At 39.6% G+C, this 13,323-nt stretch overlaps 1 protein-coding gene across 5 annotated transcripts in view; it reads left to right on the forward strand.

Moving 5' to 3' along the window:
* The window catches only part of SCUBE1 (signal peptide, CUB domain and EGF like domain containing 1), a 201,842-nt gene that overhangs the window by 25,879 nt on the left and 162,640 nt on the right, over positions 1-13,323 (forward strand). For all 5 annotated transcript variants that reach the window (XM_015869913.3, XM_015869923.3, XM_015869916.3 and 2 more), the window contains exon 3: positions 6,696-6,824. In XM_015869913.3, the coding sequence (XP_015725399.2) occupies positions 6,696-6,824 (129 nt within the window). The remainder of the gene's footprint in view (positions 1-6,695; positions 6,825-13,323) is intronic.

A 13,323-nucleotide genomic window follows, 5' to 3' on the forward strand; every position in this document is an offset into this window, starting at 1 on the left:
GTCTCACCTCTGCTTTCCAGAAGGATGTATATTGTACTATCCAAGATTCTTACATCCTGAGAAATAACTGAACCTGCACAGTTACTCCCAATAAGTGATCTTTTTATTTCTTCTCCCCACTCCCTGATAATGGTCTATTTTACAGCTTTTGAAACAAGCAGTGGATTTTCAAGGCTTCCGAAACAGGTTCCAGAAGGGTCTCGCTTGACAGCAACTGAAAACGTGGTTATACACATCCAGCTCTGGCCTTGGGAGTTGCTGTCTCATTTGAACACAGTAAGCCCAAGTAGGTTGTTAGCGGACTAAATCTTTATTTTAAATATCCCTATGCCTTCTAAGGCTAGTGTATTTAATTTTTTTTTTTTCTGGGGTCCTATAATTGCCACCATTGTAGTACCATATGAAATATATTTCTTCTGGAGAGAAAAGTGCAATACTTTTTTAAGGAAACCTGTTCTGACATTTTTCTTACCACAGCATTGCAGAATAAGGGTTAGAAAGGACCTCTGGAGATCAAGTCCCAACCCCTTGTTAAAGCAGGTTCCCTATATCAGGTTACAACAGGAAAACACCTGGGCTGGTTCTGATTATCTCCAGAGAAGGAGACTCCATAGCCTCTCTGGGCAGCCTGTTCCAGTGCTCTCATCACTCTCACTGCAAAGAAGCTTTTCCTCACATTCAGATGGAACTGTTACTTTCAGTTTGTACCCATTGCCCCTTGTCCTGCTGCTGGGCACCACAGAAAGCAGACTGGCCCCATCCACTTCGCTCTGTCACAACAGATATTTATAAACATTGATCAGATCCCCCCTTAGTCTTCTCTTATTCAAGTTGAACAGTCCCAAGCTTTTCAGTCTTTCCTCATGTGGGAAATGCTTCAGGCCCCTCATCATCTTTGTGTCGCTTCACTGGACTCTCTCCAGAGTCTTTCTTGAACTGAGGAGCCCAGAACCAAATGCAGCACTCCAGATGTGGCCTCACCAGGGTAGAAAAGAGGGAAAAGAGAACCACCCTCGACCTGCTGGCCAGGCTCTCTTTAATGCACTACCAGTCACTCCAAGAGTTGACTGTCTGTGTGGCTAGAATTATCTGGATTAAAAACTTTGAAAGTATTTTGCCCATCTGGATAAAAATGTTGGCTTCCAACTAGAGAGCTAGACTGCAGTAAATCTTGCTAATTCAGCATTGCATGTACCGCTTATTTTGTTCTGTGTTATGGCAGTTCTTTCATGATGAATAAAGTTTTTAAGTGATTAAACACTACAAAAACTTCAAGGGTAGTTGAAATTACAAAATCAGTGGAAACAGATAACTTTCTGTTTAGGGCTGTTTGGAGCCCAGAATTCAATTAACACCCAATTTTGTCAATTACAGGAAGAAAACAGTAATAGGATATGGCCTAAACAAAAGGAAGCAAATGTAGCTGGCCCCTGGAAATCTTGAGTTTTACTGGAGATAAAATTAAGAGCAAGCCTACTGTCCTTATGTGTTTGAATGCACTCCCATTGCTTTTATTGCTGAATCAGGTTGCTTACTGAGGAAGCCATATCCTGCCATGTCACATGTAATATTCTGCTTGTGAACTACAGTTTTCAACACTTTCACTGATGTATTCTTTAAAGAATGTCCTCTTTCAAGAGGGAGTGGTGTTTGTGTTGTTTGCTTGTACTATGTCTGCATTTCTTTCAGAGCAACTGGAGCTTGAAACAAGTTCAACATTTCAACTTTGTAGGCTTTGTATATGTTTTTGGTTGGGGTTTTTTGAATAATTTTTCTTTAGTGATGGTTTGCATTATTGGTTTATTTATTTTTAAGGTTTGAAAATCACCAGCCAATTACTTTGTTTTTTGTCTCTTTGGAAGGCTCTTCTGTCACTTACTTAAAAATATAGTCCCACTTGATTCTTTGTTTGAAAGAAAAGAAATAAATTCATCAGGACGTTGCAGTCTGATGAATGTAACAACTGCTCACACTTACTTCTGATTTCCTTCTTCTGAAGAAACTTGGTGCTGGATGAAAGTTAAAAGCAAATCTTAAAATTAAGTTATTTTATTTTATTTTATTTTATTTTATTTTATTTTATTTTATTTTATTTTATTTTATTTTATTTTATTTTTCCCAACAGTGTCTTGAAGTACACACCTAACATTGCAGTAATGTTATATGCTTTTTGGTTATTGAGTTGGCCTGTTGAAACATGGCATTTCTGTAAGTCTCTGCTTTTGTCCTGGTAGACCACAAATGATAGGAAGTTTTTGAAAACACTCATGAATGACAGTGTAAGCTGCAAATATTTGTTAAGTGGAGACGTGTAGAATGCTCTGGAAATCTGCATCCAGATTCACTGGGTTTAATTGGAGGAGGGCTTCTCTGGGACTTTGCAACACTATAGTGCAGGTATGTTCAGAAGCGACACAATAAGCAGTAACTGATTTTCTGGTTATTGTTTTCAGGGAAAATCAAAGATGAAGCTTTTTGTTGTCATACTGGACTCTGGAAGGTAGAGTACATCCACGGGCTGTGCTGACTTGAGACTTACACAACTAATGGATGGAAATACTTAGTGAAAGATGGGAACTCTTCAGAGCAGAGCAATGAGTGAAAGATTAGGAAGCTTACATTTTAGCAATAGGCAGAATTTTTATTAGGAAGAACTTGTATCTGCTTTCCAACATTTTTTTATTGTGCTGAATGCTGATTTACAAAAAAAAAAAAAAAAAAAAAGCAAACAAAAAAAACCCAACCAACCAAACAAAAAAAACCTCACTGGTTTTGCAGATGAAGTTAAGTTATTGATTCCCATTCTGATCTGCTGAGGAAACTGCAGAGAGAGGGCTTCAGAGCTGTTGGGTAGAAGTGGAAGGAGGCTTAAGCTACCCTAAGATCAAGGGAGATTTCCAGAATAGGTAAACCTGAGGGGGGTGGCTTGGAAAGAAGCTGAGAGGTGGACCTCTCCCTCCTCGGATAGATATAAAATCATAAAGCTTGGAAAAGACCTCCAAGATAATCTATTGCAACCATCCACCTATCACCAATATTGCTGGCTGAACTATATCCCTAAGTAGTACATCTGCTTACTTCTATGTTAGGTGTTCCTTAAACACCTACATAGATGGTGGCTGCACCACCTCCGTGGACAGACTGTTTCAATGCCTCACTGCTCTTTCTGAGAAGAATTTCATCCTGTTATCTAATCTGAACCTCCCCTGGCACAGTTTGAGATCATTCTTTCTAGTCCTATTGCTAGTTATGCTGGAGAAGAGGCTGAACCTCACCTCCCCGCTTGAGCTTCCTCTTCTCCAGACTAAACAATCCCAGTTCCTTCAGCCGCTCTTCATACAGACTGTGTTCCAGACCCCTCACCAGTTCTGTTGCCCTTGTATGAACACATTCCAGGCCCTTGATGTCTTTCTTGCAGTGAGGGGCCCAAAACTGAGCACAATACTCGAGGTTCGGCCTCACCAGAGCTGTGTACAGGGGGGGATGATCACCTCCCTGCTCCTGCTGGCAACTCTATTCTTGATACAAGCCAGGATGCCATTGGCCTTCTTGGTCACTTGGGCACACTGCTGGCTCCAGTATCCTGAAATCTGTATACACCATACAGTTTACCAGCCACTCTGCCCCAAGCCTGTAGTGCTGCCTGAGGTTATTGTGGCCGAAGTGTGGGTCCCAGCATTTGGTCTTATTGTACTTCATCCCATTGGCTTCAGCCCAGCAATCCAGCCTGTCCAGATTCCTATGTAGGGCTTTTCTAACCTCAGGCAGTTGGCACTTTCTCCCAACTTGATGTCATCTGCAGATGTACAGAGGACACACTCAATTCCTTCATCCAAATAATTAATAAAGATATCAAACAGGACAGACCCCAGTACCAACCCCTGGGGAATGCCACTCATGATTGATCACCATCTGGATTTCACTCAAGTCACCACCACTCCCTTCAGTCAGTTCTTTACCCATTAAAGACTGTACCTGACCAAGCCATGGGCTGCCAGCTTTTGCGGGAGAATACTGTGGAAGACAGTGTCAAAGACTTTGCTAAAGTATGGGTAGACATAGATCATAGAAGATCAGGTTGGTCAAGTGGGATTTGCCTTTCATGAAACAATGATGGCTGGGTCTGATTCCCCCAGTCTTCCAGTATGTGAGGAAGGTGGCTAAGTGGAAGGATTGCATCTTCATGTGGGGTTTCTCCTACTCAAGCACTCTGGACATGCCCAGATTTGTGAAGCTGGACGTGGGCTGGATCCAACTGACATGCCCTCTGATCTCACTCAAGATGGTCTGTTCCATTAGCTTCCCCAGGACCAAGGTCAGGCTGGCAGGCCTGTAGTTCCCCCCAGATCCTCCTTACAACTCTTCCTGTAGATGGGAGTCTCGTTGGCAAGCTTCCAATCCTCTGGGTCCTCTCCAGTTGACTAAGACCACTGATAAATGGTAGAAAGTGGCTTGGCAATCCCCTCTGCCAGCTCCCTCAGCACCATTGCGTAGATCTCATCTGGCTTGATGGACTCGTGACAGTCCAGGTGGAATAGCAGGTCTCAAACTGTTTCCATCTGTGTTGTGCGTGTTGGGGAAGTTGGGAGGAGAGGGAGTGGGAAGGGTGATTCCAGATTTCCAGGTCAGGAGGCTGAGTACCCTGAGCATAACTGGTCTGATCAAGTGTCTCAAAGGATTGTACAAGGAGACGGAAACTTAGGTTCAAGCTAAGGGCCAGAAGTGTATGAACGTCTCCTGGGTGATTGAGTTCCAGCTGTCTTTTCAGAAGCATCTGGTTTTCCCAGACTACCTTGCTGTCTTGCCATAGTGTCTGGATATGATGCTAGGTAGTGAATATTTTCTGGTGGTAATTTTAAAAGCTTTTTTGTATTTCATTTTACTTCTTAAAAGTCTGTGTGAACCTAGTCCAAATATACTCCAGCCACCTTTGCAATGAAAGGCACAGTTGAAATGTTTCACCAGGATAGTTTTAATGCATGAAAAGATGATTTTGTGAAGATTATTTTAACTCTGCATCATGCAGCGTGTAACTTAGGGTCAGTAGCTAGTGGCTTTGGTCTAGCATGCCATAGATTTAGAGCTGATAGCAGGACAGAAGGTTGTCTGTAAGTATTTGTGAATTTTTGGTTGACTGATGTGCACTGTTGAATGTTTCATGTTAGCAATTGCAGTACTGACATCCTGTCTGTGTGTCAAAATATAACTTGTCGAAAGAAGAAAGTTTGCACTTTCTAGAATGAGTGAAGAAGTGATTTTTTATGTGAGCCAGGGAAGATTGCAGAAGAATTGTTTGCATTTGAAGCTGTGTTATCTGGATCGTTCTGCATCCATGACAGTAGGCCCACAGGCCCACTGGCCCAAAAAGGGGAGAGGAAGGGGGTGGTGTCAATAGTTTATGGACCAGTTGAGACCAGTTCTGTGATTAATGGGTCAGGGGACCCATGGATCTATGCCCTGGGAAAGGGGAAAAGAAAAGGGGGAAGGACAGGGAGGTGGGAGATGGGCCTAAAAACAGAACAACGGAGGAAAGTTTGTTTACTAAATATGATATCAGAATGAAAGATAACACAATATAATGCAACACATAATTGGAACTGAGGCTAGTAAATCAAATAAAATGAGAGAGAGAGTGTCTGAAACCAAAGGCCTTACTATGAATCAAAGGCAAAACAGCTGGGGAGCACACCCACACTCTGCTAGGCAGCGAGAAAGCAAGTCCTATGATCTGCCAGAACCTTTATCTTCCCCTCTGAATGCAGATTCCTCTGGGATATGTAGTTCTTCTCTTCCGAGAGCAAAGTATTTGAAAAATTGGTGGTCCAGGGAAGTGGGGCATTAACTCTTTAACTCCCAGTGCTTTACATGATGTTATGATGTGGAATACCAATAACAAAAATCATAGAATCCTGACAGAAGCAGAATGCATTTCTTGCTATTCATGCTGTTTTTCAAGACGCATGCCAATGTACAAAAATAATTTAAAGTATTTCTAGCATACTTTCTAAGAATAAAACCTTAGATTTTGTTGTTGTTGTTGACACATTTCTGTTAATATGGAAAATTTTAGTAGGACTTGTTTTCTGGGATAGGAGAGGAGAGAGACAAAACTATACTGTTTGTCAAGAGCAGTTTCATAGTGCTCAGTGGACAGTGACAGCTATTTCAGAAATAGTGCTTTTCAAAATTTATTGTAAGAAAAGCAGCTTTATATGTTATCAGGAGTACATCAAATCATTACACTGAGAGAACTTTTTTATGGTTAAAGAAAGCATACTTTCCTCTTATGCATTGTGCCATGTTAGTGTTATGTTTCAGATAGCTGTTTTAATATCAAGTCAAACATCTTCATTCATCATCTGCTTGATTATTGTAAATAGAAAAATACAATTTAAACATAAAAATGTACACAAGTCACTTAAATGAATAAATCTGACAACATATAATTGTTTCCTCTGTTGATGCTGTGGTTACTTTGGATGGAGTCTGCTGTGCTGAAACTTGCTGAATTTTAGTCTTGTACAAGCTGCATTTATTCTGTCAGTAATTCTCTGTCCTGTTTCTTGGATTAATTATGCTATATGAGTGTATACAATAATTAGGATCATACTTGAATTCAAACCTATATTTAATTGAAGAATTTTTTCTCTTAGAATTATCTTTTTATAATTTTTTTTCCTCCTTTTATATTTTAGATATTGATGAGTGTGAAAATGATTTCTACAATGGGGGTTGTGTCCATGAGTGCATCAACATTCCAGGCAATTACAGATGTACATGCTATGATGGGTTCATGTTGGCCCATGATGGCCACAACTGTCTTGGTAAGTAGTGAATGCTGGAAAGGTTTCATTTCATGGCTGTGGCAAAAAAGTCTGATGTTTTGTTTGCATTTTATATTGTAAAAAATCTGATTCAGATCCAATTGAAGAAGTTGAATTGCATCCATTGTCTCCAGTGTGGTTTAGACCAGATCCTTAAAGTTGGCACTCATCATCAGGTTCAAGGTATCAGTTGCTTCAGCAGTTTTTAGGATTTAGGTACCTGGAATTTTTATTTATGTTCATTGCTTTGTTTTAAATAGGTGGATCTTATCTGGTGTACTCAAAAAAAACAAAACAACATCAACATGTGTTCTGATTAAATTTCTTCACATCAATTACCTGAAAATGAACTTTGACCACTACATCTAGTTTCTCATACCTGCTTGCTTGGTAGTCATTTTAGTTATATCTTAGTGCCTAGTGACTATCTTTCTCAGTATTCTCAATATAAATGTGAGGAATGCTGTTCTATGCAGTCCCAAATTCATTTTGAGTTGGTGAGCATAAAATAGTACAGAAAAGGGATATTTCATCTGTGTTCTGCAGTGCTTTTACTGTGGTAGAAGCTGAGGTTCTTTGCAAGAAAAATAAGGAAGTTATGTAGCAGAAATAATAATGTCCAATAACATCAGTCTGCACTCACTGAAGCTGTAGAACAACTAAAATTTTTGAGCAAATTTCTGGTTAGCCTTTCAGTAGATGTATTTCATACTTGGTTCATTTTCAAACTGAGTAATATTTATTCAGATGGATTATACACCCTGACCATTGACACAGGTTTTTGACACAGACTTCCAAAATTCATTTATCATAGAACAGACTAAATAGATTTATTTGTGTAAACTTGAGGTGCCCAAATGATTAATTGTGCAAGAGGTATTTCTTACAACAAGAGCAGACAGCCATTCATTTTCAAAAAAAAAAAAAAAACAACCTCTATTTATATTAATGTTCATAAATATCTCTTAATAAAACAGGACACAAGTAGTTCAGCTATTTGGAATTCAAGTGAATGTGTAGATATATTGTTTCTAACAGCTTGCTAATATCAACTTAGTTTCCAGTTATTCCTGTAGTAGTAGGGAAAAGAATACTGGCAATTATGAAAAGCAAAATGAGTGACCTGATCAAAGATGAACCTTGCTATGCAGTTTTTCTCTATCATGCAAGATACAGGCTGGATCTACAGAGATAAATGGATTTCTAATTCTCTTTTCATAGATTTCTATTTAGACACTTGGTTTTGGCATGTGTGGGGGAAAGACTTAGAATAATGTAAACCATTGTGTTTAACAGGTGGCTCTGGTTCCAAGTATTGGTCAAAAGCTTACTGAGATAGTTTGTGAGAATCAGTATCTGCCCATATTCACATTCTTGGAGCTGGTATTTTGTATATCTCCAAAAATGTTAGTGTTTCCACTAGAAGAGATTCAGTGAACAAATGAGTGGGAATGATAGCAAGGGACTCACTCCCAATAAGTATCTTTAGGACACTAAAATAGATCACAATTACCCTTTAATTTTGGTTCCTCAAATGCAGATTGAATACTTGCAACTAGTGAATGGTCTTTGACATGGAGTTGTGCAAAGCATTTGACACTGTCCTGCACAACATCTGTGTCTCCACACTGAAGTTAGAGAGATGTGGCAGATGGACCACTTGGTGAATAAGTAACTGATTGGATAGTTGTGCTCAAAGAGTTGCTGTTAATGGTTGATGTCCAGGTGGGGTCAACAGGTGCTTCTCAGGGGTCTGTACCACTATTTACCATCTTTGTCAGCAACATGGATGGTGGGGCTGACTGAACTCTTAGTAAGTTTGTAGGTGCCACAAAGATGAGCGGTGCAGTCAAACACGTTGAAAGAAAGAGATGCCATCCAAAGCAATCTTAACAGACTCAGTAGGTAAGCCTGTCCAAACAACATATTCTTTAAAAAAGACAAAGTATCCATATCTGGGGTAGTCCCAAATATGAGTACAGGCTGGAGAATAAGTGGACAGAACAGCCCTACAGAGAAGGATTTGGGGGGTTCTGGTGGATGAAAAGATTAGTATAACCTGTCAGTGTACACTTGCAGCCCAGAACACCAACCATATCCTGGGATGCATCAGAAGAAGTGCAGATAGAAGTTCAAGGAGATGATTCTTTTACTCCACCCTTGTGAGAGCCTGCCTGGCGTGCTTTGTCCAGCTCTGGGGCCCCCAGCACAAGGAAGATGAGGAGCTGTTGGAGAGGGTCCAGACAGAAACCACAGAGATTATCAGAAGGCTGAAACACCTCTCCTGTGAAGAAAGGCTGAGGGATTTGGACATGTTCAGCCTGGAGAAGGTTCTGAGAAGACCTCATTGAAGTGCTTAGAAGTGCCTACAGGAAAGCTGGGGACACTGTTTATCAGGGAGTGTAGCGATAAGACAAGGGGCAATAGTTTTAAACCAAAAGAAAGGAAATTTAGATTAGATGCTAAGATGGTGGTGAGGCACTGGCACAGGCTGCCCAGAGAAGCTGTGTGACACGGGTTAACCACCATGACACTGTGGGTGCCCCATCCCTGGAGGTGTTCACGGCCAGTTTGGATGGATCCCTGGGTAGCAAGCCTGCCCATGACAGGGGGTAGGCTTTAAGATCCCTTCCAAACCAACCCATTCTGTGATCCTGTGTCCCGATAAAATAACTGTGTTTCCTTAGAGGCACTGAAAAGGGAATCAGGGCCCACTACTCTTTCTGCCTTAGCTAAAATTTGCAGAGGATGAGTTTTAGGGTCTCAGGCTGGACTTTACAATCTTGGCAGTACCTGTGCAAACCGTTCTATGACTTGCTGTTGTGAGTTAACTCAGGTTTGAGATGCTCTCCTTAGAAAAGAAAGAAGTTCAGTTTTCTGTCACTGTTTGGTCTCTGCTTGTGTTATCAGGTATACTGCCTGCTGAGATACCCATGACCTCTTCAGTATCAGATTTGAGCAGGGTTGCATTCTAGTCCTTCCATCCCGTAACAGTTTTATTTCCTTTCCCTTAAACTACCAGAAGGAAGTAAATGTAGCTGGCTGTTTTTAAGAGAACCTGCTAAAGTTTCAAATGTTAAAACAAAAAAACACTGTATTTGCACATGTGAAATTAGGATTTCTACGTTTGGAAAATTGACCCAGCATGAAAAACTTGGTTGGTTTATGCCAATTAATAGTTTTGGGTTGTTTTTCTCAGTGAGGAAATCAGAAAATTGAATAAACTGAAGTTTTGATGAGTCCACCAGTTTCCACCTTTTCTCTGAGAACCACTTATTTTTCATGGATTATAAAAAACTTTTGAAGATCAGCGATAATGTTTGCCATCTTTTATTTATCTCCCCTACCCCCATCTACTCATGTATACACTCTCTATAGAGCTTCACAGAACTCTCAACATGAAGATTGCTAATTAGGTACTGTATCATATGTTTTGTATAACAACTTTATTCTGTTTATAAGAAAGGAGATACGATGTTTGATCAGCAAGATGAGATAAAATCTGTAAACACGTTAGGTAGTACTGCAGTTGATCTTGCATAGAATGAAGTCGTTTTCACAGAATTTACTTAAGGCCTATAAAATGTGCTGCAGGTTGATTATGAAAACTACCTCAAATGCTTTCTCATGTAGCACCACAGATGTATATGAGCTTGGGTAGAAGCTGATTTTCTGGGGCTGAACCAATGCAAACAATTCCTAATTCTCCCCCATATTTTGTTCTTGGAGACATTATTCTTAGGGTCTGCTCTGTCATCACAAGGGGAGCCAGGCAGCAGAAATTGTTAGAGAGAATTTGATTAACTAAGCATAGATGCGTCTGCCACTTGAAGAGCTCTGGACGTGATGGATGTGATGTGGGATCTATAGGAGCAGGTCTGGAGTTTGAGCTGTTGGTCAGATGAAATAATATAAGGAGTCTAAAATGATGTCAGACTCCTGTATTTAGACAGCTGAATTGCACTCTCAGTGAACTGTGCATTTTATCACATACACATCACCAGAAATACTGGCTTAACAATTTGAGATAGAAGGCCTAGAGATGGAAGTCAGTGGTAGTTCAATGCTAAGCCTGCAGGCCATTTAGGAACCTCTGTGAAAAAAGCTGTAATAGAGAAGACCTGCATCAGGACTTCTTTATCTTGACTGAAGTCTGTACAAAATCTTAAACCATCTCTTCTTGTCCGTGTTTGGATTTCTTTTTAAACATCTACTGGATGCCTTTCTAGTAATGTTAGTATAGGAAGATAATTGCAGTCTTCTTTATAAATAACAAATGTGGGGTGTTCACAACTAAGTAGATTAAATGTGATTGACAGGTTAAGTGTTTCTTCCTGTTTCAGTATTTCTTGTTTCAGTTCTTGTTTCAATATTTCTTTCTTTCTAATCAAGTGAAATTTCTTACTTATTTGATGGGAGGAAGTGTTTGGTTAAGATTTCATGGATAAAATTTGTACTGGAAAATGTCCAAAACCATCCTTAGAGGAACTCAACTTGCTTTCTGTTTGACATTTTTATTGGGGAATTTCTAAAATATAACATGAAATGACACCACAAGGAATTCAAACTATGATGAGATCCTTGTCTATCTAAAATAATTTATTTTAGCAGTGTAATCACTTGGAATAGCAGTAGTTCTTTCTGGAAATTGCTCTAAATTCTGACCTACTGATGCAAAACTGGTATCTGGTCTCATGCAATGGGCATTCTTTATTCTTCATTTGAAACCATGTCATGGGTTAACCAAAAATCTACCAGTGCCTGTGACAGGGGGGCCGCTGGCCCGCAGGGCCACTAGCCCAAAAGGAAAGGGAAAAGTTAATTAGGAAAAAAAAAACCAAAAACAGTGGCAACAATCTAAGGAGGCAAAGGATAACACAATAAAATACAATATAATTGAAATTAAGGCTAACGAATCAAGCAAAGTAGGAGAGAGAATGAGTCCCAAAACTGAGAGGCCTACTGTAACTCTAGGTGAAACGGCTGGAAGGCTCCCACACGCTCCCCCCTGGCTGCAAGGATTCAAGAGAGGTCAGTCCGGCCTGGGAGTGAGATTATATAGTGTCCTGGTCCCGTGACTTATCCCTGACCATGATGTTCTCTGGGATATGTAGTCATCTTCTGTGAGCTGCACATTCGGTAAAATTATCCATGCTTTACATGATTGTTATGATGTGTAATACTGATAGCAAAATTACAAAATTACAAAACCATGACAAACCAGTTGTGAAATAGGTTTTGCTCTCTCATGTATGAGATACTAGCTGTTTTTTAATAAGCAGTTAGTTTAGTGGCCCAGATGTTCTTTCCTTTTTAAATGTTTTTTCTCCATGATCTTACTGATAAATTGATTTTTCCTTCTTTGTGTCTTTTACATGTTGAGGTAAGCTATCAATTTTCATTCTCTTTTGCCTTTAGGAGAGGTTATGAATTAATTGATCATGATTCCTATTCCTATGAAACACATTACCCATCTATCTCACTTGTGGTAAATCGGTTTCTGCTCTCTGATAACTGATGAAATCTGAATCTGCGTTAAAGAGTATCAAGAGATAAGACTTATGCCTTTTAAACTAGTAATTCAATAAGCACTCCCACATCAGATTCATGATGACACTGAAAGGCATTCCTAGTTTGCATAGATTTTTACTTCTTTGATATAATATTCAGTAAGAAGACTAGCCTTTTGAATACATCATAGTGGATTATTAAGTGAGGCCTCTAGCATCTGGGCATACTAGTACTGCGTCTTTGTGTCTCATTGGAACCTTTCAGTAAGATAGATAGCAAAATTGCTCTTTGATAGCAGGATTGCTAGAAAACATAGACTGAGGCTGGTATCATAAACTTGAGTGTTGTGTGAAGTGAGATATATTACTCATGGGGATGCCATAGAAAATACTTGAGAATTTGTCCTCCTTTTCAATGAGAATTTCAAGGGAAATTTGTGTAGCTGCCATTCTAGAGGCGTTGGAATGTGCTCAGGAAGATATGAGAGAATTTCCAGATTTTTTGTTTGTTGTTCTTAGTTTATTTTCAGGCTATTGGGAATTGTTATATGGAAAGAAACCCTCTGCTCTTTAAGCAGTAGTAAGTCTTCAGCTGTTGTAGGACTGTTCAGTTTAATGCACTGCAGGTGGAAAAGACTGAAAGAGAGAAGAGATGCTAATGTGTGTTCTAGAAAACTTGGCTAATGTCAAAAGAACAAAATAAAAGCTATATTTTGCTCCCATGAAAGAGAAGATAAAAAAAAGAAGACACAGTAATCATGAAGTCCAAAAAAAAAGGCTACTGCAAAGAATTGCAATTTTAATAAGTTTTCACAGATGTGCCAAACTGAATGAGGTAGTGTGGTAGTGTTTGGTTACTGCATTTGGGAAATTCAGAAAGGTGAAATAGCAGTTGATTATTCCATGTGGGAAATTCATAAAGAGCACTGAATTATTTTCCCTTTGCCCTAAAGGATTCTCATGTGGAGTACCACTATCTTGCATTCGTC

This window comes from Coturnix japonica, chromosome 1, assembly GCF_054131305.1.
Source record: "Coturnix japonica strain WE chromosome 1, WE-NBRP24, whole genome shotgun sequence".
Lineage (NCBI taxonomy): Eukaryota > Metazoa > Chordata > Aves > Galliformes > Phasianidae > Coturnix > Coturnix japonica.